Raw genomic sequence first — 25,055 nt, forward strand, 5'->3', positions numbered from 1 at the left:
TTTATACATTGTGATGTTTAATTTAAATTTAAATTTAGTTTATATTATTTTGATGATTTAATATTTTTAACATAATGAAAATGAAATTAAATTCTGTTTATGCATTAATAATATAAATAATTTTTTGGGACAGGTGTCATTCTCTCTAATGCTGATGTGTCATTTAGCTGGAGAGAGTTGAGCAATTTTTATATATAAGATTCACAATCTATTGTAGTGTGTTCTTCTCAAATTGTATGTGAACTTGTTCAACTGAGCAAAATGAAGTATTTTTCTATCCTTAGATGCAAATCCGTAATATGGATTGTGATTGTCTTCAAGTATGAAATCAACATAGTATTTTTTTTTTTCTCTGATGATCATGAAAGAACACATAAACTACAAAGGTGTATTTCAAAAAAAAAAACTACAAAGACGTAATGTAAAAGCAAAAGTAGGGAACCAAAATGAGGTTGAGTAGATAAAGCAGACTTGCAGAGTCTGTTCTACCTTTTCAAAATAATCAATTTCACTATGCAACTAAAAATGTGACCGTAGAGTTTCACTTCAAAACCACCAAAAAAAGAAGGAAGAAATATAATATGGTAATGGAACCTCTCTTCATAAAGGAATACAGATTTCATACTTTGATTTCCATGATCACATCAGGATTTCAAGAGTGAAGCTAAAGAGAGTTTTCAGGTCCTTCAAAAGCTCCATGCTGATGAAAAAATGACCGCTTGTTACAATGGATTAAGGTTAATAATAAGAAAAATCGATAACAGGTTTCAGACTGTTCAAAACAAAACAAAACAAAAAAAACCAGGTCTGAGACCACACCAACAAACCTGATTTAAAGAAGAGTCAATTAGCTTCGAACCATTCTCTACCTTCAATATGTTGTTACACACATCTTTTCTGCAACGAATTTCAGAAATACAAAAAGTTATCAATTGTGTTTTTCAAAATAGAATGAAAAAAATGATGAGAGATATCAGGTATGTGAATAGATAGAATCACTGCAAATGCTAAGACTATAGTCGCCACATAAAATAAAATATTCTTCTCGAATATTGATAAATAACAAATTGCAGTCAAAATTGATAACTTGATATATCCCAGACAAAAGAAAACCCTTTCTAGTTAAAAAAAAACCCTCGATATAAATAAAACAAAAAGTAAGCATGACAATCACCACTACGAAAACCAACATTGATGCCTTAAAATACCTATATGCTTTCGGTTTTAGAAGGCTCTGAATAAGTGTTCATCCAAAATTCATGTAATCAATTGTTCAAGTATCGTATTGTATTGTGAGACCCCGCTTCTTTTTTCCCTAACCAGATGGACTGGTTATCAAATCCATGAGATCCCAAATTTTCCTTTCATCTGGATTGGTTATTAACTTTGAACGCTCCCAACCATTTCTACCACTGAGTCCAACATCGTATACTTTATGGCTTAACGTCCTCTCTTTAGGTTCGTTGGCCCACCAACTGCCCTTACTAGTGAGCCTAACGCCTTCTCTCTTAGGCCCGTTGGCCCACCACTGTCCGACGGTTGGCCTTTTTCTAGGCCCATGGGCCCACCCCTGTCCAACGGTCGGGAGTCGCTTGGTCCAGGAGGCTCGTAAGAGTTGTCTACTGTCCCTACAATCACCACGTGATCTTTTTCCTTATTTTGTCTTCATCTGCACGATACCTCAGACTACTTCCTGGTAGGTCACCCATCCTAAGATTGTTCAGGCATAAATACGCTTAACTCTGGAATTCTCTCAAAACACTTGACCGGAAAAGATAAGTGCACTTTAATGACATAAATAGCCAAATAAATTTTTATAAGCCTTTTCACATATATAGATAGTCAAATAAATTCTTATAAATCTTTTCACATATACCAGAAATCGGAATGTCACACGTACCATCTACAATAGCCTAAAAAATACATTAAAAAGTTTCTCTTTTAATTTTTTTTATCTTTTTTAAGTAGAAGTAAGAGAAGATAATACTTACAGCTTCCATTCAGATATTTTTTTATAAGTGATTGTGAGGCATTTTTGGTGTATATATTCGTAAACGTTGGTTTACAACTTCAGTTTTATTCTCTCTGTCTAAAGGCTCCGCAGTAACATACAAAACAAAATTAGAAAGACAACCAATGATTAGCCAGAACAGAAGAGAATGATTCCTTGTTGAAGAGAAGTTTCAAGTTAAAAGCTTCATCCGAAAATACTAAATGTTTCCAAGTAAGAATGATCATACCAAACTCCACAGCCTACTATCAACAGTAGCAGGTCTTAATTACTTGAATCTTTTAAAGTTATGTGCCATATAAGCCATGCTGTTTTCCATAGATTGCCATTGTTCCATAAAATAAAACTTTTCCACCTCTATTCCAAAGATAATGCCAACAACACATCCATCTTACAATAGTATGCAAGACCAAAAACACTGAGTAAAAATTTATCAAGAAATTACTGTAATTAAAAAAGAATACCGCTAGAAGCCGAGTGATGACTCCATAGATTTTTGGCTGCTATACCTAGATGGTCTCTTGCTGCAAACATACCCTGCATATAAAAAAAAATAACAACACAAAACAAAAATATTGAGATCAAATTTGAGAAATAACACAGTCCTCTGTGTTATAAAAGCATAAGAGAGAAGTGAAAGGAAAAAGCAAGAAAAATGCAAAATGAAAAATTAAGAACTAGATGCATATGTACCATGAGTTTGGAGAGTTACCAGACTTGTTCATGATAGAATGGAGGCATTGGACATGGAGGAGGATGCTGGTGCTTTGAACCCTCTGCTTGGACTCAAGTCTCTCAAGCGTCCCTTTTTGTTCATGCTCGTTCAGGGACCCCTCTGCCTAGCCATGCCGAGGCTTCTATACCGAGGTGGACAAGTTTCTGTGTAAGTGGCAAGGGCACCTCGGTATTAGCTCAAGAACACCTCGGCTTTGGCTCTCCAAGGCTTCTCACAGCACTTTATTCCGTGAAGATCAAACATGAGACCTCGGTAATGATCATCTCGAGGTGCTTGGCCGAGGTGTCGGGTTCACTGCTCCTTTGAATCATAAGGCCGCCACCTTTAAGCTCCTCTCTGCACTTGTTCCTTCAAACCATTGAGCAAGAACGCTTTCTAGAATCTGAGATCACTTAGCAAACCCATCAAAACGTTCTGAAAATACTAAAGAAAAGATTAAAAAGACTATATACAAGGATAAGCTTGGGGTGTCTCCCAAGAGCACTTTGTTTAAAGTCACTAAGTTTGACTTTGTAAAACCTTTCTTAATGAGGGAGAGGAGGAGCTTTGATGCTCCTTGTCATGTCCATGAATTCAAGCATGAGGTCCTTGTTCATCAGCTCTTGGACACCACCAGATCCCTTGTCTATGAGTTCTTGTGTGAGGATAGCTCTGACTTTGGCAAATGGTCTTGATCTCACATTGCCTTTAACTTTGTATTCCACAGCTCCACCATCAAACTTCCATGGAGTGAGAGCTAAGACTTGAGAAGAAGAAGACCCAAGAGTGAATGGTTTAATGCTTGTTGGGCGCTTGTCTTGGGACTCTGAACCATTGCTTTTGTTGCTGCTGATCTCTTTCTCACCTGGTGTAGGAGGTGGAGATTCCAAGCAATCCTCATCATCACTAAAGAACTTCTCACCATCAATGAACTCAAGATCAAGCTCTCTTTGGTGTTCTTTCTTTTTCTCACAAGCAGCAAACGGCTGATCCTTCTCTTTCATTCCACAAGTCCCCACATACGTCATCTCAAAGTTTTGAAACTCATCACAGAGACTTACAGACACATAAGCTGGCGGTTCAATAGCTTTTTCTTCTTTCTGAAGCTGTTGTTCGGCCTTTTCTTCAGCAGTAATCTGAACTTTGTCTCTAGAAGCTCCATGGATGTCTTTTATAGCGAAAACTTCAGTTCCAAGGGTCACCTCTCCACTGAGTTGCTCAATGTCCTCATTGTCTTGTGAAGAAAGACCTCTAAGAGCAATGTCTTCTTGTGGACAAAAGAGTACACGTTCTATCTCCTTTACAGCAGCTTCATGATCTTTGCTCTCCATGTGATTCACTTGAGAGGTTAAACTCTCTATTTTGTTGTGGAGATCATTGTATGAACGCTTTACTCTTGTTGTGAGCTCATCTTGTCCCTTCAGAAGTTGTTGGAACATGCTGTTCAGCTCCATTTCTTGAGTCTTTGAAGCAGCTTGCTCTTGTGGAACAGACTCTTGCTGAAAACGAAGCTCCACCTCAGTTTTACCATCTTGACAATATTCAGTATCAAGCTCTTTGTATCTTTCATTGCTCTTGGCCAAATTCTCAACAAGTAACTCTCCTTGTTCTATGGTAAGAGTCGCAAAACGCCCATTGCTAGCTGCATCCAATGTCCATTTATGCTCTCTATCAACTCCCCAATAGAAGATACTAAGAATAGCTTCTTGTTGGAACCCATGATGGGGACAATCTCTAGTGTAGCCTTTAAGTCTCTCCCATGCTTCATCAAAGGTCTCATGGATTCTTTGTTTGAAGCCCAAGATGTCTTTCCTAGCTTGGATAGTCCTTTGTATGGGATAAAACCTTTGGAGGAAGATCATCTTGCAATCATACCAAGAATTTACCAAGTGGGATGGTAATGCTCTCTCCCATTTGCTTGCCTTTTCTCCAAGTGAAAATGGAAACAAGATGAGCTTGATACTGTCGTGGGGCACTCCTCCAGTCCTAAATGTGTCACACAACTTCTCAAAGCAGTCCAAATGATCATATGGATTCTCCATACCAGACCCCAAGAACTTAGTTTCTTGAATCAACTTAACCAAGCTTGCTTTGATCTCATAGGCCGCAGCTTCAATTGGAGGAGGGTGGATGCCATACCTCTTTCCATGACTACAAGGAGTGTCACAGCTTCCAACTGTTGGCGTTTTCTTTGGAGCTTGGGTCAGTGCTGGAGGTTGTGGCTGTTGTTGCGGTTTTGGGACTGGAATAATGCTCTTGTGGACGTCCATCTCCAACAGCTCAATAGAACGTGTCTTTCCATTTCTCTTCTTGTGAATTTGGTACCTTTCAAAGCTCAAGAGAATCAAGGAAGACAAGTTAGTAACAATGAAAAAGAGAAAATTCATCATCTCAAAGAGATGCATGCTCTTAGTGATATACATTAACATGGTGAAAATAAAAGCTTAGTAAAACAAAAGAAAACAATGACTTGATCTCAAGAAGATCCAAAGTTCTAATGCTAGAATGAACTCTCCAATTGGCAACGGCGCCAAATTGATAGCAGGAATTTTTCAATCCTTGATCAATTCCTCAACTACTCATGTCATTGTAGCACTTGAGGTATCAATCCAAATGGAGAGATTCTAGACACTAGAACTATGAGGAGCTATCTTAATTCAAGTCTAACAAGCGGATGAGTTGGTAACAAGGTGATCTAAAATATAATGTAAACAAAAAACAAGCAGTAATTTAAGAACAAGCAACAAGACAACAAAACAAAGACTCAGATTCAAAACAAAGAGAAAGCTAAACCTCTAGATGTGATCATTGATTAGGGTGCTTTAGAGATTTATTCATGATGCTAAGAACAATAATGCAATGCAAGTTACTCTTTAGTCTAGACTTCAAAATCAGATTAATTCATTCCCATGACAATAAACTCTTTGTAAATCACTTAATCAAGATTAATTCACCTTAAGCAAGATCAAGCAATCAACAAGCATAAAGTATCAAGTCTAATAATGACCAAACGGTTTCTATTTCAAGGAGACCGAATCTTACACAGAAAGCAGCAACAAGCAATCACATGATCTCAAAACCAATTAACTTAGAACTCAAATCTAGACTAATCCTCTCATGAAGGCATTAATCTCTACACTAATCCACTTTCAAACCAAATCATCATTTGTGAAATATGAATCAGTGAGCATTAAGAAACAGTTCTAATATGTCATTCATGCATTTAACAAATCATTTCCATGATGAAAAAGGCATAAACCCTTAGCTTAGCTCATTCAGACATTTCATCAAACACCTTGTGGGTGGAGAAATGACTAAGGTCTAGATCAGAGTGATGTGCACAGATCTAGCATTAAGAGCAGCTAACTAAGGAAAGGAGATGAGAATCTAGAACCTAAACATCATAAACCGATCATCTAAGCACCCTAATCTACACACCTAGAAGCTTAAAAGATAACTACTCACTAATCATGATTAACACACCATTTTCTTTGCAAGAGGTGGTGTTAATCATGATTAGAAGCAGAGATGAGATGATTAGATGATAAGAAACAGCTTTAAGATGATTAAATCTGCTAGATATCTCTTGATCAAACTCGTTTTTACACTAAGAAGCAGAGAGAAAACAAAAAGAGGCAGATTAGAGGATAAGATAAAGCATAACTAGGGTTTTAGTCTCTAAAAACTATTTATATAAAAGGGTGTGGGCCGGGTCAGCCCAGGACAAACTGGGTACTGACCCGCCCTTTCTGGGTTGCTGGAGCCACCCCTCGCCATCTGAAGAAGTCTCACACCGAGGGCCATACACCAGGGGGTCATGTGCTGGGTTGAAACTTTGATGAACACTTGAAGAACATGCATGAGACTTGGCATTTGATCCGGTTAAAGCTTTGAAACGTGAAGAGGATTTGTTTGTGATCTGGGTTGGAGAGATGAGGACCTCGGCATACATGCCGAGGTGCCTGGTACCTGAGGTTTGTGTAACATAGGAGCTCGGCATAACATGCTGAAGGGTTCACACCAAGGTCTGCTTCAACACTTAGTCGTTTGGGGATCATTTTGGTGATCAAGGGAGCCTCGGTGTTGAAAGGCCGAAGTCCTACCTCGAGGTATAGTCCCAAGGCTTAGTAAACATGCCTCCTCGGCATACATGCCGAGGTATTCACGCCGAGGTAGGACACAGCACTTAGCTTACAGTTGCATCTCTTAAAACCCGAATTGAGCAGCTTCTCTTCTGTTCAGTGTAACTTTCAGCTCGTAACTCCAAATGACCTGAAACCAGTTCCATGAGAAAGATAACTCATTCAGCTCGATCTTTGGTGAAGAAACTATCGGCGCTTGGGAAGTGGAAGGCTTCCTGGAGGGCTCATCTTCGCAATGCATTTACACGATCAGAGAAAGGCGTCTAGACATGTGTCCATTCCGGAGACGTTAAATTCTTGCTCATACATTTGAATTGGATGATCTTGGACGTTCTGGAAAGAGGACTCAAACATCTCTGATTCTTATGAAGACCCCGGAAACTGAATCTGCCTGGAAGTGCGCCGTCCTTCGCATTCTTCGGAGCTCATCGGGTCGGTCCAAGACGGCAGCGAGACAGGGGTTTCTTCCGAGGAGCTCAACTTTCTGCTCACGCGTCCGAATTCCATTATTCTACTTGCTATGGAACCATGATCCAATCTTCTCCAACTTTGATGAAGCCCCCGACAACTGAATCGGACCGGAAGGTTCCCCGGACAGGCGATCATTCAGGAGTATCGGATTGTTCCGGAATGGATGCGAGAGAGGTCTGTCTTCCGATTACCATATCTTTCAGATCCGTGGGCCAAATGCTTTGATTCCAACTGTTCTGAACTCTTGACTCAGTTATCTCCAACTTTTATGAAGACTCCGACAGCTGAATCGGCCGGCAAGATCTTCCGGTGACGCGATTTCGGAAATGTATCTGCACCCGGGATTTTTGGCCGAGAGACTTGACCGCGGTACGTGTTTTTGGCCGAGAAAGCTACCCGCGGGAAGGATTTTGGCCGAGGATCTTCGACTTTCAGTACAGCATTTTGCCGAGAAACCCAAAATTGCTCCTTTTTACCATTTTTGATCATTCCAACTCCATTTCTTCATCTGAATCACATCCTCCACTCCAAATTGGCTCCAAAAGCACCTGTTTAACACTCCAAAACATGCAAAACTCTCTTGGACCTAATGTAATCTCCTAAGTCCTAAAACAATGCTTAAAGACCTAAAATGCATGAGATAAGACATGATTTGGACTAAAATATGTACACCTAATGATGCAATTTATGAATATATCAACTTCTCATCATCAACTGCTTTATTGCATGCAAAAATATTATCGACGTCGATTTGATTTTGATTCCATTCATTCCAGACATGACTCAACTAGTTCAAATCTCTTATCATTACTAGGTACCTAGATTTATTTCTTTCTCATGTCTATGTCTCTTCTAGAGATTGCTTCCTCGGTCTTGCCATTTTATATATGCTACTTTTTCTTTTCCGAAGATGCTTATATATGGAACCATTAGGTCTATCACGCTTTATGCGATCTTTAGCCTAAAAAAGCAGTTGATATGTCCATCCGGGACATCATAATTAATTGGAGCACAGCTGATATCACTCAACGGGGTCAGGAAATGCTTATGGCATAACTTTTCAAATAAATTATCTTTTTAACTTTTAGTGCACATCTTTAACGAGGATCAAGATAATTTTTATTCACTGATTTTCCAGCTGTTTATTTTCTTCTCCCTTATAATTGTTGGAAAAACTGACTCACTGAAATGACAGTCTGTAAATCAAACCTTATTAAGGAAGATATATATCCAACAATTTTAGCCTCCTTTTAGGTCCATCTAAGATCAATGTGGTGGAGCAACATTATATCCAAAACTTTAAGATGGGGAATATCTGGCTCTTGACCAAAACTAATTTTGGGAAGATTACGGGAAGTATTTGGTCCAGCTTTAAACAAAGTCTCTCTGACACGGTTTACGAGGTTTACCAAAAAAGTTTCAGATCTACTTTATTGAAATCTCGGTTTACTTTATTTACCCAAAATAGTCAATTATCTCCAAACCGACCGTATTTCTGACCGGAATTTCACCGGGGTCCACCCCCGACGTCTTTCAGAGGGTGCTGTAGCTGCCGGAATGACTCCTCCCGCTCTCCTGAGCCCATCTTCCATCGTCTCGCTAAGCCAACGCCGCCCCTGGAGAAGCTCCACATAGTCGTCCAACCACCTCCGACGAAGAGCCCCTCGCCCGAACCCACGACTTCAAGATGCCGCTCATCCGAGGAAAGAAGCCACACTCCTCCTGAACTCTGTCCTCCCCATCGGACCCATTTTGAACCCTCCGCTGCTACACTTGTTCACAAATATCCCGGAAGTTTCACCTGCTCCAGGTCCTCCTGTGCCAACTTTCAGCTCACCACCCTCATGGAGAAGGGAAGAAGACTCTCTTACGCCGAGAAAGGAAAAGCCCCGGCTACCTCCCGGGAACACCCCCCAAGAAAGAGAATCCGAGCTCCGGAAATCAATACCTCAGACCTCGCCCGAGAGAACGCTCTCACCTTGATAGGAAGGCTCACAAACCCCCGAGAACAAAACATTTGGGCGCTTATTCCGGTCTTCTCCAAACGCTGGAATCTCAAAGGGAAAGTGGTAGGGTCTGACCTTAGACATGACTTTTTTCAGTTCAGATTCGAGTTTGAGGAAGATCTCCAAAAAGTGCTAAATAACAGACTGTACCACTTCTCCCGATGGATGGTCATAGTGGGAACCGGTAAATTCATCATCATTCCCATCTGAACTCCCATTCTGGGTCAAACTGAAGGGCATTCCACTCCAGTACTGGAAAGTTGAAATGCTCGAAGACATTGGTAATGCTGCAGGATCCTTTGTGGACTACAAACTCATCACAACCTCAGCAAGAATAAGAATCACTGTCAATGGCCTAAAATCGCTCATCAAAGAAGTCGTTATTGAATTCTCAAAGGGTGAAGAAGCTATTGTAGAACTCATCTACGAACGAATGGAGAAACACTGCAACTACTGCTACACACTCGACCATGAAAAAGAACTCTACAAGTATAGAAGCCCCCACTTACCTTCTCCAATCCAATCTAAGGATCAACGATACAGCAATGAAGCTCTCTCCACCAAAAAACCTGCAACAGGAAGGGAAAATCGCGAGACAACTGACTTCAGTCTAAGAAGAGATAGACATGGCAACCTCTTTGGTGATAGACCCTCCCAATCTCTGAAAGAAAAACCTCTAAACTGCTCACCTGCTGAGCCCGAGAAGTATCAACATAAAATCCGAGGATCTCGTACATCAGAAGATCACGTCTCACCCCAAAGACCAAGACTCCATGATAATCCCCGTCGAGGGGTTCACCATGAACAACTTCATCGACCCCCACCATGACAACACACTCGAGCAGACTACCGCTCCCCCGCATCAGAGGTATGGAAACAAAAACAACACTCAGGAAAAGATGAAAATGAAGAAGCTACGGCCACATCCCAACCTCGCCACCAAAACATCACCCGAAATCTCGACACTGAACTCGTAGCAACAGTTCTGCAGCCTCCTGCCGTAACTACACAGAGCATAATGGAAGAGCTTCAAGAAGTCACAATCAGATACATTAATTGTGATGATCCCGTTGAAAGCGCAGCAAGGAGACAGTGAGTCTTTGAGGGACAAAAAACTATTATGATGGCTGAGACAGCAGCTGCAATTCTCGAGTCTGCAATGAACCAGAATCCAACAATCGCGGACCTCACTTGTCACACCGCAGAGACGCAAGCGCTGACTAACTTTCAACCTCTGACAGAGAACCAAGATACAATGGTAAGGAGAAAAAGAGGAAGATCTCCCACTAAGAGAATCTCTCGGAATAGCACGCCAAATCTGGCTGGAGCCTGCTCAACGAAGCGGAAAATACAAGCAATCCAAAGCTCCCCAAAGCCAAAGTCAAGCCGGTGTAAACTCGCCACAACTGCTCACCTGACTTCCCTGAGAGGCCCCTCCACTAGCCACCACCAACAACCTGGAGGCTCACAGAGGACAAACACCTTGCCTCCAAGAAGTATACCGAGAGAGGATCCACAAACAGGGTCAACTACAAGCGCTGAAATCAACAATCAAGTTCCCAAAATACAAATCAACAGTCCAATGGATCGAATAGGCCCCCCAGGAACCTACCACGCCAAAGCCAATCCACCAACAAGCCATGAGAATTCGGATTTTCAAAATCCGAGATCTCAGATTCCTTAAAAGTGCTGAGTTGGAATGTATGTGGTTTGGGGAATCCACAAACATTCCAACGTGTAAGGGAGCTTTATAAGTCCTACCTCCCGGACATCTTTTTCTTTATAGAAACAAAAAACCCCGATGAGTATGTAAGACAAAAGCCTGAATGTTTAAACTACTCTTCCTACTTTCTCGTGTCTCCACACAGCTCCGGAGGAGGGGGTCTCGCCTTATACTGGAACCAGGAAATCGAGCTTGAAATCCTCTCCGCCTGCGTCAACTTCATTGACACAGCAATCGTCTACAAGAGACATAGATTCTTTGCAACATTCATTTATGGAGAATCTGACCAAGCAAAGAGAAAACAAGTATGGGACCAGATATCTCTCATATCAGACTTCAGAAACGAGCTGTGGTACATCACCGGCGACTTCAACGAGATTATAGATAATACAGAAAAATCAGGAGGACCTTGTCGTGCAAAGGTCTCTTTCTGTGAATTCAAAGCCCTCCTCTCTCATTGTGATTTGTTTGATCTTTGCCACTCCGGTAACCAATTGTCGTGGAGAGGCACTCGCCACAACCATCTCATCCATTCTCGCCTCGACAGAGCCATGTCAAACAGCCTTTGGGCGGAAAGCTTCCCTTCTGGAAGATGTCGATATCTCCGATTTGAAGGATCCGATCACCGGCCACTCCTTACTGTGTTTGAACCTCCCAAAAAGAAAAAGCAAGGACTCTTCCGTTATGACAGAAGGATGAGAAAGAACCCAGAAATTACCAAGTTAGTTACTGATACGTGGTTTGTGATACCTCACGCTACTGTGGAAGCTAGAATCAGCCAATGCCACAAAGCTATATCCAAATGGAACTGCGAGAAACACCGTAACAGCCAGAAGATAATCGACGAAGAGAAGCACAAGCTAGATATGGCAATGTCTGCCCCCAAAGCCAATGAAGCTTTAATCCAAGAGATCAACAACACACTACGCAAAGCATATAAGGAGGAAGAATAATATTGGCGACAGAGGAGTCGACTTCTCTGGCTCACATTAGGGGATACAAACTTGAGCTTTTTCCACGCAGCCACACGAACCCGCAGAGAAATCTACAAATTTTCAGTGATTGAAAATGAAGAAGGACAGGCGTTCTTTGAGAAAGAGGAAATCTGTGAGGTCATCACAACCTTCTACAAAGACCTCTTCACCTCCCAGACCATCGACTGCAGCAAGGTTGTGGAAAAAGCTCTAACTCATTGTATTCCGGCGAATGTAAACGAGAAGCTAATTGCAGCTCCGACAAAATCTGAGATAAAAAATCCCTTGTTCTCCATCCATCCTGACAAAGCATCGGGCCCCGACTGATTCTCAGCATCCTTCTTCCGATCTAACTGGAGGATTATTGGTGATACTGTCTCCACAGAGATTCAAGCTTTGTTCGCTCAAGGGAGTTTCCCACAAACCCTCAATCACACTCATGTCCACTTAATCCCCAAGCACAGAAGTCCAAAAACGGTGGCTGAGTATCGCCCAATAGCACTATGTAATGTTTATTTCAAAATCATCTCCAAAATCCTAACGAAAAGGCTACAACCAGTGCTGCATTCGATCATCTCTGACAATACTATGTTTTTTTGCAAAACATCCCCGCAAGCTTGTAACTCTTTGAAATCCATCCTCAAAGCTTATGAAGAGGCGTCTAGGCAAAAGATCAATGTGAAAAAAATCCTCCATCACCATCTCTGACAAGACACCTCCCGAGATCAGAAAAAGAGTTAAGATTTCCCTTGGCATTAACAAGGAAGGGGGGGGGGTGTCAGGGAAGTATCTGGACTACCAGAACACTTCGGACGCCGGAAAAGGGATCTCTTTACCGAGATTGTTGATCGGATTTGACAAAAAGCGGTTGGTCGGGCCACAAGATTTTTATCCAGCGCCGGAAAAGAAAATCATGCTCCAATCAGTCCTTATAGCAATTCCAACATATCCAATGTCTTGCTTCAAACTCCCGTCAAGCTTGTGTAAACGAATCATTTCAGCTCTCACTCGCTTCTGGTGGGATGTTAAACCTGAGAAGAAGAAGATGTGCTGGCTGGCTGGTCTAGACTTGCAAAACCAAAACATGAAGGTGGCCTCGGCTTTAAAAACATAGAAACGTTCAGTGATGCACTCTTAGCCAAGTTGTGCAGGCGCCTCTTAACAACCCCGGATTGTCTCATGTGTTGAGTCCTCACTGGAAGATACTGCAACTACGACGATCTCCTCTCTGAAAAAGCTCCAACTACAGCCTATCATGGATGGAGAAGCATCCTGATGGGCCGAGACCTACTAAAGACGAACATTGGTAAATCCATAGGAAACGGCAAAGACACTCTCTTCTGGAGCGATCCCTGGCTAAACCAGAGCTCTCAGGCCCGTCCAATGGGACCTCCCACGAGAGATTCTGTAAGTTTGCGTGTTGCAGACCTAATGCATGAAACTTCAAACACTTGGAACAAGGAGAAGATCAAAGCTCTTTGCCCTGAGCTACTACCAGACATATTGAAAATACACCCGAGTACTACAGGCGCACCAGACTCCCACCTCTGGTGATAGAATCATGGAACAGATGGGAGCTAAGTACGAGGAACAAATTGAGGTTCAGCCCGGGACGCAAGATCAAATGGCCGAGGTGACCGAAGTCGAGGTTCAGGAAAGGGTACAAGGCCAAGATACCGACCAGCCCGACGTCCTGACCGTACCAGTTAGACCCATGACCAGGTCGCGTACAAAGAAGCTTATGGGGGCCATCCAACAAGTTCTTACCGAGCTAAGGAACCAAGGCCGAGCTGACGACCCAACACCCGTGAACAAAGTCATGACCGTTCTCAGGTACTCTGGTCCGAACTGACCTGGTTGGGGTGTTGTGTTAATACTCTTTTTCCTTACATTCGGTTTTGTCCCACTGGGTTTTCCGAATGGGGTTTTAACGAGGTTAATGCACGCCCATCTCACGACCATGGTTCGATTCGCGGCCAAGTATAACGGTCAAGGAAGCTTAAAGGTTTAGCGAGAGGACGCGAAGGGTCATCCGGAAATCCAATCGTTATTCAACGCATCTAGTCTCGTTTAGTTTTCATTAATGTCTTTTAATTTACGTTAAGACCTATGGTCTTCCTTTTAGCCTCTATATAAAGGCGACCATGTACTTGGATCTTTCATCACTTATCTTTTAATAAAATTTCTCTTTGAGTTTTCTCTTTTGTTCTTTATGAACTTTGTCGATATTTTGGTGGTTAGCCATTGATCGATCTTCGGTTTATCAAGTAGTTTCACCCTGCTTGACGCAGCCTTCGAATCCAAAGTGTGAGAGAGAGTTGTAGTCGTATTTGGGGATTAGGGAATTTCGGGACTTGTCTCACACCCTAACATCCGGTATCGCAACCCCCTTGATCGTTTTGTCCATCCCCTCGTTTCCAACCTCTTCTTTGAATTTGGGCCTAAGGATTTTCGAGCCAAAACTCACGCCTTAGCATCTCTTTCACCGAATCGGACTGGATCCAAGGATCTATCAACCTCCACCGAACCAAGTGTGTGACAATTCTAGGACGGTCTTCTATCAAGTGGTATCAGAGCCACGCACTTGTGAATCGGTACTATCTTTCTTTTTCTTTAAAATTCTGTCTTTTCTCATCTTTTCTCTTGTAAATCGATCATAAAAAAAAATTGATGTTTTTTCATCAGTAATTGAAATAAAAGAAAATGGAGCAGAACCAGTTGGACGTAATTGATGTTTTTTCATCAGTAGTTCATTATTTTGCTCAGCCAGAAGGAGAGAAGATATAAGTTCAGAGTATTTCTTATATCCTTTTTCACGATATTGTGTCCAACTTTACATGGAGATCTACATGGAGATGATGGCGAAGGAAGATCATAGCCTTTGCTTTAGTTTGAGTGGTTGTTTTATTTCCATCTTTGATTGCATCACCAAGACCTTTAGAATCAAGGTACATTTCAACATCGACCACCTAAGACAAATAATTTTCTCCAGAGATGTTAAAAGCATCAAACTCAAGGTTGGTAATGTCTGACATAATTTTCTGAAATAATAAAAGAATAATCAGTTTCATGATAATTAACTAAGATGCAAGTATTATGAGCAAAATTTATTTAAAAATCCAAATTTAATGTATTAACACTTAAAACATACACTAATTTATGAATAAAACAAATACCTCAAATCATATGACATTAATTAACATGATTTAATTTAAGAAAAATCAAATTAATATTTAAATTAGTACTCGATCAATTATAATATCCAACAAGCACGAAAACTTATGATAAAATATTTTGATTGTTATATTCCATCACCGTAATTAAAACATAAGAAATTAATCTGATTTTAATACTAGCTACAAATGGTGAAGGTAGGTTACTAGTTTAGTAAATTCTATAATGACAAAACCAATGCTTTTAACATATCAATTAAAGTAACGATTCTATTATAAACCTTAGCAATCTTTTATGTGCTATATTATATTAATTGGAAAAATCGTAAGTCATCAAACTTATTATGCTACTAGGTATCTGTCCGCGTCGCGCGGGCACAATCATTATATAAACCTTATTATAATTTGATTATTGAAATTCTCGTAACAGAAACATCACATTTTTATTTTCAATTTTTGCCAAGCACGGGCTTTATATATTTAAGAAATCGTATAATATTTTTATATTTGAATTTATGAATAATAGTTAAATTGTATAATATTTTTTGTAAAACTTTCGGTATATATCATTTTTTAAGATGAACAACACTTATTTACAATAATAAAATGATATTATACCATTAATATTAATCAAATATAGAAAAATTGTACTTTATATAATAAACGAAATAAAATCTAATAAATATTCCTTCAGAAAAAAAATTTCTATGTCTAAGCCTCTAAAAAAGCTAGTATCACAATTATTATCACAATAAAATAAATATTAATAATCATAACAATTATATGTCATTTTATCACCAAGTAATGATTCTGATGAGGTTCTTTCTATTTTTGATTTTCATAATTATTATATTATAGTTATAACAAAACATGACATATATAGTCAACTAAATTAGCGGTGGTAAATATGACCGTTATTTTTCAAAACATTGCAAACACTACTATTAGTTGTCGTAACGGTGGTTTTCAATTTAAAGTAGTACCCATTTGTTATTCATAATCAGATTCTATTCATTGTTAAGAATAACTGCATCTATCTTTGAAAAAAATATCTCCTTGCACGATGATTTCTGATTTAGGTATAACATCTGATCGATCTTCTATCCGTGTTCAAGTTATCAAGAGTGTCGAGGAAAGCCTAGGTGTTCACGGTATTCAGCAATCGTTTATATTCGCAGACGAACATGTAAGTATAACTTCAAAAATAACATACTGTCTGAATCTTAATATATTACTGTCTGAATCTTAATATATTATCAATACCATCATTATTTTTTAACTGAAAATCTACGGTGATCGAATACGTGCATCGATTCCGAATCGTTTAGTAGACCATTATGAAGGAATGATGTGTGATAAAGATTGATATTTCATTGGTAACTTCAAAATTACTCCACACATAGGAACTTCGAGGATTACAGTCAATGGTCTCCATATCTGTATCGATGAGGATACTCATGTTGAGAAGACATCGCCTAAATCAGATGACCAGTTGTATTCATTTGCTAATTTTAGAAATGTCCTTGACGAATCTCTGATGGAAAACATAGACGTTGGTATGTTTTCTTAGTATTTCATTATACTCAATTAGATTAATTAATACTCTACTTAATTATATGAATATATAGCTTTATGCTAGTTGATTTGATCGGAGGTATTATCAAAGTTTGTCAATTGGAACGTCAAGACCAATTTTGGATCGGAAATCAGAGAATCAACTCAAGTGTTATAAAATTTACAATAAGAGATTTTGAGTAAGAATCCATTGATACAAAGACTAATACATATATAAATCTTTACTATCATATTCTCGATGTTAAGGAAAATGATATATTAATTCTGATTTTTAGGGGTGTCGACATTAATTGCATAGCGTGGGGAAGAGATGCTGAACATTTTGAGTCCTTATGGAAAAATACTCCTCGTCGCAAAATCGTTTTCTGTGTATTGAGATTTTGGGAGATGTGTCAATATGGAGGTTATTTCTCATTCTATCGACCAACCATATATCAATTTATATTTATATCAATTGTAGCTAATATAATTTTCTATATTGTACAGATGAAATATGTGTTTGTTCTGGTCGAGAATTCTCTGAAATATTGTTCGATCCTCCAATTCCTGAAGTCGAAAATTCTCATTTTATGTAAGCATTGTTCACCGTTATCATCTTGTAAATTTACTAAACAAAATTGTTGAATATTCGACTCATTATTTATCTTGTTCTTGCAGGCTTGACTACACTGATGATTTTAACAACATTGAAGATGACTATTTTTTTGATCACTCACCTATTTTCCCTAGCCATTGAATCTACCAATTTCATTTGATGTTTTCATTTATTTTGTTTGACAATTCTTTTTGACTTTTTTCTCATTATTTTGAATTTTAAAACTTTTTAATTAGATGAAAGAATTATTATACGTAATAAAATTAGAAAATATTAAGATAACACATTAACAATATGATTGATATTAAAAATATTATTAATTACTAATAAATTTAATAGATCAGGGCAATAACCGAGATATTCATAAATTATAGGACTAACCTCTTGACTATCCAAGACCATCACAATTTATTTGTTAACGGAAGAGTCGAATTTTGGTTACAACACGAAATTGTTTGGCCCATAAGATGTATACAAATTTTGGGCTCAGATGATATATAATTTAAATGTAACATAATAAATCGTTTACATCAAACAGATTTAGAATCAAATCAGTTATTATATATGTTATTGACATATTTTTGAATAATCCAACACGCGGTATTTTTTGACAGAACATTATTAAGAATAATGACATATGCCTGATTATCCATTCCTTTATTTTATTTACACTCCAATCGATTAAGTCACAATTGTTTATCGTTTACACAATAAATCCTGTTTAGTTTATTGTATATTGGAGATATACATCTACAAAATATTATACATATACATATATCAAAAACTATAGATATCCATCTATTCAAATCTATCAGAAGTTGTCAGATATATTTTCAAAAACGCAATGAATACTTAGCCCTTTGAGTAGAATATAGTTTAAAAATCAACTTTTCAAATCACCATACATCACCAAAAAAGACAAAACACTACAAAACCATTGATATACAAATTTATTCTAAACGCTAATCATTCATAACATTCATAATATAAATAAGACATAATCATTCATAACATTCATAATATAAATAAGACATAATGCAGTATGCATAGAGTCAAACCAAAATAGTAGATTAAACAACAACCGATATCATTTAATAAGTATCATAATATAATAGTTTTACAAACATTAAAAAGAAAGATAAGGAATTGACATTCCATCGATGGTGCATTAGTTAAGGCGGTATCGCCTACCAAAAAAAAAAAAATCGATATGTTAGATCAATATATCTAAAAATCAACTAACACAATATGTCAATAAAGAAAAATTAAATTTAATACTTACTTAGCCCTGAAATCGTCAATCTCGTCATCAACAGGATTACACAGGAAATCAGAGCAAGGAGGGTAAGAGCATAGGACAACCGAATTCTTATCAACACCTATCATTCATTTTACGAATCAGAATTAGAAGAATGCAAGATTAGCTATTCGAAAATACTAAAAAAAAGGAATAAAAACCTACCTTGACCATTAGTCATCTTCCAAAACCTCAGCACAAACACCACTGATTCACTTTGATTACGCTGATAAACACTATGCAGATTCTTAGCCAAATTCCCACGGGCGATACATGGCAATACACAATCTCTCCTAATTGATTAAAATAGAACAAAAAGGTTCTTCCAGTTTAGATGTCATAAAACCAAAACGATACATTGTTTTTTTTTTTTTGCATAAATAAACGACATATGGATATAAACTCATAGATCTTACCCTGCATCAAGAAGTTCGAATCGAACATATGTTGCATTATCCTCATAAGCATCGCTGTTTATCTCACAGAGATCACCCATCTTCAACACGGTTCCCATTACATCTATATCGAATACAAAAAAAAGTGATATTAACAAAACGATATATTATACTTAAATTGTCACAAAACTAACAGATGGTTACCAATATTACCAATTAAAAAATCAAAATCTAATCCGCGAGTCACGATGTCAAAGAAGCGTGTGCAATTGAGATGCAAGTGTAAATTATGGGTTACTGGAGAGATAGGAATCACGACCGTATGAGATCCGAAAATAAACCGATGCCTGTTTACGGTTATGCATATTGAACCACTGGCCTTCTTAACAACGAATCGACGAACCCTAAACCAGTAACCTTGTTTAAGTACAGGTCAATGCAGAGCGATTTCATCGGGCATGACAGTTGCGCCGATACGATGACCCTAAGATCGATTTCGCATAAGTTCAAGTGTAAAATCCAAAAGAAAAATTGCTTTTAAAAACAACCCTATGAAATATATAAAGAAATAACAACTACATAACGAAATACCCGATCATCAGCGAGAATCATCTCAATTGTATCACCAAAGAAATTTACATTCTTCCAGAGTCGAACAACTTGCACACGAACTTCACCGCCGGTGGTGTAATAATCTAACCTAGAGATATCACAACATGAGACATTTTTTTTTTATCTGTCAAGAACACAAAAGGAAAAGTAAAAAAAAAAATAAGGAAAGAGAACACATATATATATATATATATATACGCGTTACATTCTAGACAGTTATTTCCTTTTTCAACCCAATAAACTTATGGAAACATACACCATTGAATATGTATTATTAAAATAAAGATTAATTTATTTATAGGTTTTATTTTAAATGACAACAATTGTCCGTCAAAGGCGTCTTTTCATCCGTTAATGTACTTTTTCGAGACATTAGCAGCATGCAATATGAGAGAATAAAATATAATTGCATCTGGTGTACTAAGCATACACGCAACCGAGATACGCGAGCATACCGAGTCAAAAATAATAAAAAAATACAATAGTTTCTTCAGTATACAATCATTACATCAAGCCAGTGAACGTAATTTTCCTAGACAATATTTTTATAAAGCCAAAGAAACAGTTGGGGAGAAGGGTTACTTTGTTGTTTATTTTTAACAATGTATATGAGAAAATGGGGATATATATAACACCCAAATAAAGGTTATGGAAAGTGTCGCGTGAATCAGTTCATTTTACGTATTTTTCAAAAGAAAAATGTTCTATTTTTGGAAAGCTGCAACTTATGATGAATATTCTAGATAGATTATTGGTTAACACAATTTATTTGTTAAAGGAAGAGTCGAATTTTGGTTATAACACAAAAGTTTTTGACCCAAAACAGTCTTGTAAATACAAAAAAAAAAGTGTCTAACAAAACTAATAATATATATGGATTATCGATTTTGAATCATTCTAATCGGCCCAAACCATTAGACATCATCTGTATCCAGCCCATATAATCTCTCTGTAATCCTGAAATTTCAATAACAAAATCATGTAGATCTAAATATACATTTTTTTTTCATAAGTCAATTTAAACAACACATCGAAATATACTTACCTATTGCGCAAGGTCAAAACTTCATCAATAGGTGAATCAGTGATAAAACGGGACACACCATCATCATCATGATCCTTGATAGACACATTCTCTAAAACATATATATTGGAATATTGTTATGTTATATACAACGATTTTATAAATAACATATTGATGTATCATCAGAGAACATACCCCCGTCAATTACTACACACCAATCGGTTAACACACATATAGCAAAAGGACCTTCGTATTCTCTACACTTATCTCTTATTTCAGTTGTCAACTCACCATGTGCAACACATTCTAGCATGTACTCCCTATATTTTGACAAAGAATGTAGTTAATAATTAATTAGTTAAACTTCAAAAACCTACAGTTTGAGATATACTTACTCATCATCTATTATATTAAATAGAATTGATGATGTAGTCGTCCCATCCGGGTATGTAATAGTAAAATATCTAGCATCTTCAACGACTCCAATCAAATCTGCGATTGTAATTAGTCAAAATTAAGACATTAGTGCGAACTATAAATTTTGCATTATAAGAAGATACCAAAATATTCTTACCAATTAGATAATAATGAGCATCTGGGAATTCATAAATCGAGAGGAATGATGCAAAATTATAGAACGAATTATTTGTTAATGGTAAAGCTGGTGAGATCGTTGTTCCCTGTGTCAGTGTAATAACGTAATCGTGTTTTGTAATACTTTGGATATTATTCCAGTTGTAAGGATTCAAAAGAAATCCAGTCAACATAAACCATTGATCTTCTTCGCATATTTGATTGAAATGCTCCATCATCTGATTGTTTACCCGAGCCTGTATTTTACAACCCTAGAAGTTTATACGATAACATTAGATCAACAAAAGAACAAATTATTGTATGTTAAAACAATAAGCAAAATCAATAATAATTATCACAAATAACATTTAAGTTAATGAAATTTACTCTTTCATCGACCAGAATGAAATTTAGACTTCGATTATCGTCCGAGTAATCCACCACCCATTTTTTGAGTATCTTCACTATAATTCTCCAGTCAGATCTTTGAGAGTCCAATTGACGAACAAAATCATAATCTGCCATTGCGTGATGCCTATCGTTTAGGGTTATGCAATTTAGAGTCTATTTATAAGAAAAAATGTGATTTTATATTAATCTATAACCGAAAATTAAGAATATTAACATTTCAGGATAAATATAGATAAAAAAACAATATTATCTTCGAGTAAAATAGATAGATATATATATTGAGATTTTTCTATTTTAAATTATGTTAATATTCCAATTCTCATTGTTAACAATTATTAAGATAGTTTACTATAAAACCATCTATATATGTTAAATGACAATTTTATTGCAATGAATATTTACATTAGCTAAATCACAATCATGCACATCGTTTCGTATCTTCACCCAAGTCTGAAATTAATATTTAAGCATATATGTAAACAATATAGTATCACAAAAAACTATATTAAGGGAGTAGGGTTAATGTCAAAATAATTATCTTACTTTGCCCGATGTGGTTTTGTTTGAATTATCTTACTTTCTTATAAATTTATTTTTGTTTGAATTATTTTAAAAGAAAAAATTTGAACAGTTACCATTTAAAGCCCCTTTACTGTCAAAACCAACAACAATCCACTAATTTATGTCAAGACACTTCCATATTGATATTGACCGATTTGTTCGTTTCACGTGCCAGAGAGAATATATTCCATGTTTTAAGTTTCACCAAATATACACGCAATCTCAATAAGTAAATATACTATTTTACTAAATATTTTTGCTAAATTGCAACACTTTCCATAAAATAATATGATCTCTCTCTATGGCTTATGTTATTTGGACAATTTTATGTTTCAATATTTTAGGAAATGACATATTCATACAACATCATAACAAAAATGCCATTTATGTAGACTTTTACATTATAATTTTATGTATCTACTTGAGCATTTTTCCTTAAAATTATATGAAATAGAAAAACTGGAAAGTCAAACGGTTAGTTGCAAACATAAAGTCGCATAATCTTCCCCATAAAAAAATTGAAAAATGTGAAAATTGATTATTATTGCACACCTTATAAATACTGACTTGATGGTTTCTTTTCAAAAAACTTTAAAATATTTTTCAAGTACCATTATCGTTTCTGAGAGAATTCATAAGAAGATGGCGAACACAAACGAAAAAAAATTCGATGAAAATGGCTTGTTGATCATCAATCCCCCACCATTGGTAATGAGATTCGGTGTCGTGGAACCAAACTCACCACCTTCACCAACAGATTCCGAGATAGAGCAAGAAGAATTATGGGAACAAATACACTTATTCACTGCATCAAATCAGAAAGCCAAACAGAACACTCCTCTGGTAATACATCCTATTTACTAAAGTTTGTTTTAATCATGTTACACAATGAATAATAAAATCTGTATATTCTACTTATGGAGGATGACAAAGGCAACACATCTAATGAGACATCCCAATCAAGTTGCACAAAACGAAAACACGACCTGATTCTAGATCTGGAGATAGGGTTGAAGTGCATGCGTTGCGGTTTTGTGGAGACAGAAATTCGACACATGGATACCGCCGAATGGGTACGTGATCAGAAATATATTTAGATCTAAATTATGAAAAATTGTCTAAAATCTATGTTATTGAGTCATTATAGTTTTTTATTGATTGCCCATTGAACTCTATGTTGTAGAAACAATTCATGTTTAAATATAATATTGAGTTAGTTCAAAGCTATATAGTTTTACAAAAATCTAAATCGGATTGTTTGTGTCTGTGTTTAAAGGGAAAGGAGAAGGAACGTAAAAAGAGGAGATCTGGAGTTTAATCAAGAACAATATCAGTTTCAAACCAAATTCATGTTTTTTTTTCTGTTTGTAATGATCACTTTAAAGACAGTATGTACTTGGTTTTATTTTCTAAAAACTATTAAGTTTATTTCGATGACATGATAATTTGGTTTTGAAGCATTCTCGATGAAATGTCAATAGATGCCCAATAATATGCTACAATTAAAGTTTGGTTAAGATATGTTATCGAATAGAGTTTGTCACTGGATTATCCGACTACAGTTAAAAATCAGAGATCAAACCATTAATACATGAGATCCAACTTAGTGAAAAATCGAAAAACGTTAAATCTATTAAAATCTATAAAACCGAATGTAATGGTCTTATACAATAAAAAGAACTAACATATTTCGAGATACATAGAGACAACATATCACAAAACAAAACACAATAAAAAGAAATATCATATCTTGTCAAAAACCTCCTTGTAGACGACATTCAATGTTTTGTTTTGTGGTTTGTTGTCTTTATCGGTGATCAATATCTTCAAACCTTCTCTTGATGTAACCCTCGATACAGCGACATAGAGTTGCCCATGAGTAAAAACCGGTCTTGGAAGATACAAACCAACCTTTTCGAGTGTCTGTCCTTGGCTTTTGTTTATAATCATTGTAAAAGCTAATGTGATAGGAAACTGCTTGCGTCTCATCCTGAAAGGAAGTTTCATCTCCGAAGGAGAGAGGAATATCTTAGGAATCAGTACCTTTTCATCAACCTTGCTACCTGTTATTATCTGAGCCTGGAGAACATAATTAGCCATCTTAATAATGATGAGTCTTGTGCCATTACACAACCCATTCTTAGGGTTGATATTTCTTAGAAGCATTACAGGAGTACCCTCTCTCAACTTCAGGACATGATTAGGGAAACCAGACATCTTGATACTATTTAAAAACTCCTCGGTATAAATCATATTGTTGGAGTCACCTTTATTCTTACTGGCTACACTCTCTGAGGGTACTTCAGATGCATCATTGTAATTGACAACTTCTTCAGTCGTATCAATGCTATCACAGCTAAGATAGGTCCTTTCAACACCTGTTATATACAAAACAACCATTGTATTATATAAATATAAACAAATAAACTAAGAGGAATTAAAACAAAATAAACATACCCGATAACTTTGAAAGCATATAATCATTTATTGTATCTACATCATCGTTTCTTGGACTCAGTATGGCACGGTCTTGGAAAAATTTAGGATCAGTCTTTTTCGAAAACGAACTCCCATAAATTTCTTTGACGATCGTTTTTATAGGATCTTTACAGTCTTTAATCAACAGATCATCAGGAATATCAATCACGGCTTCACCACTACCATCGTCATTTATCGTACCATCACCAATGTCTAAGATCCACTTTGTAAAAGCAGTTCGTTCAAGCATCGCACGGCTATTATCTCCAGATATAAGTCGCATGTTCTGTGTAAGTCTCAACACTCTACATTTGTGCCA

General features: G+C 37.0%; 2 protein-coding genes and 1 non-coding gene across 3 annotated transcripts; 1 reads left to right on the forward strand and 2 right to left on the reverse strand.

Annotated features, from left to right (window-relative positions):
- Positions 1–2,474: 2,474 nt before the first annotated feature.
- On the reverse strand, positions 2,475–4,692 carry LOC112082861. The gene is made up of 2 exons (XM_024150476.1): positions 2,724–4,692; positions 2,475–2,548 (listed from the first exon to the last, which is right to left on the reverse strand). The coding sequence occupies exon 1, from the start codon at positions 4,586–4,588 to the stop codon at positions 3,272–3,274; it is 1,317 nt and encodes a 438-aa protein (XP_024006244.1). The 5' UTR covers positions 4,589–4,692; the 3' UTR covers positions 2,475–2,548; positions 2,724–3,271.
- LOC112083172 lies at positions 4,440–4,545 on the forward strand. The gene has a single exon (XR_002897471.1). It is a non-coding gene; the product is annotated as a small nucleolar RNA R71 (small nucleolar RNA).
- Positions 4,693–24,001: 19,309 nt separating the features above from the next.
- Positions 24,002–25,019, reverse strand: LOC112083105 (ATP-dependent DNA helicase PIF1-like). The gene is made up of 2 exons (XM_024150835.1): positions 24,716–25,019; positions 24,002–24,636 (listed from the first exon to the last, which is right to left on the reverse strand). The coding sequence occupies exons 1-2, from the start codon at positions 25,017–25,019 to the stop codon at positions 24,002–24,004; spliced, it is 939 nt and encodes a 312-aa protein (XP_024006603.1).
- Between the last annotated feature and the right edge of the window lie 36 nt (positions 25,020–25,055).

The sequence above is a fragment of the Eutrema salsugineum genome, unplaced genomic scaffold, assembly GCF_000478725.1.
Source record: "Eutrema salsugineum unplaced genomic scaffold, Eutsalg1_0 scaffold_7, whole genome shotgun sequence".
In the NCBI taxonomy this organism is placed as follows: Eukaryota; Viridiplantae; Streptophyta; class Magnoliopsida; order Brassicales; family Brassicaceae; genus Eutrema; species Eutrema salsugineum.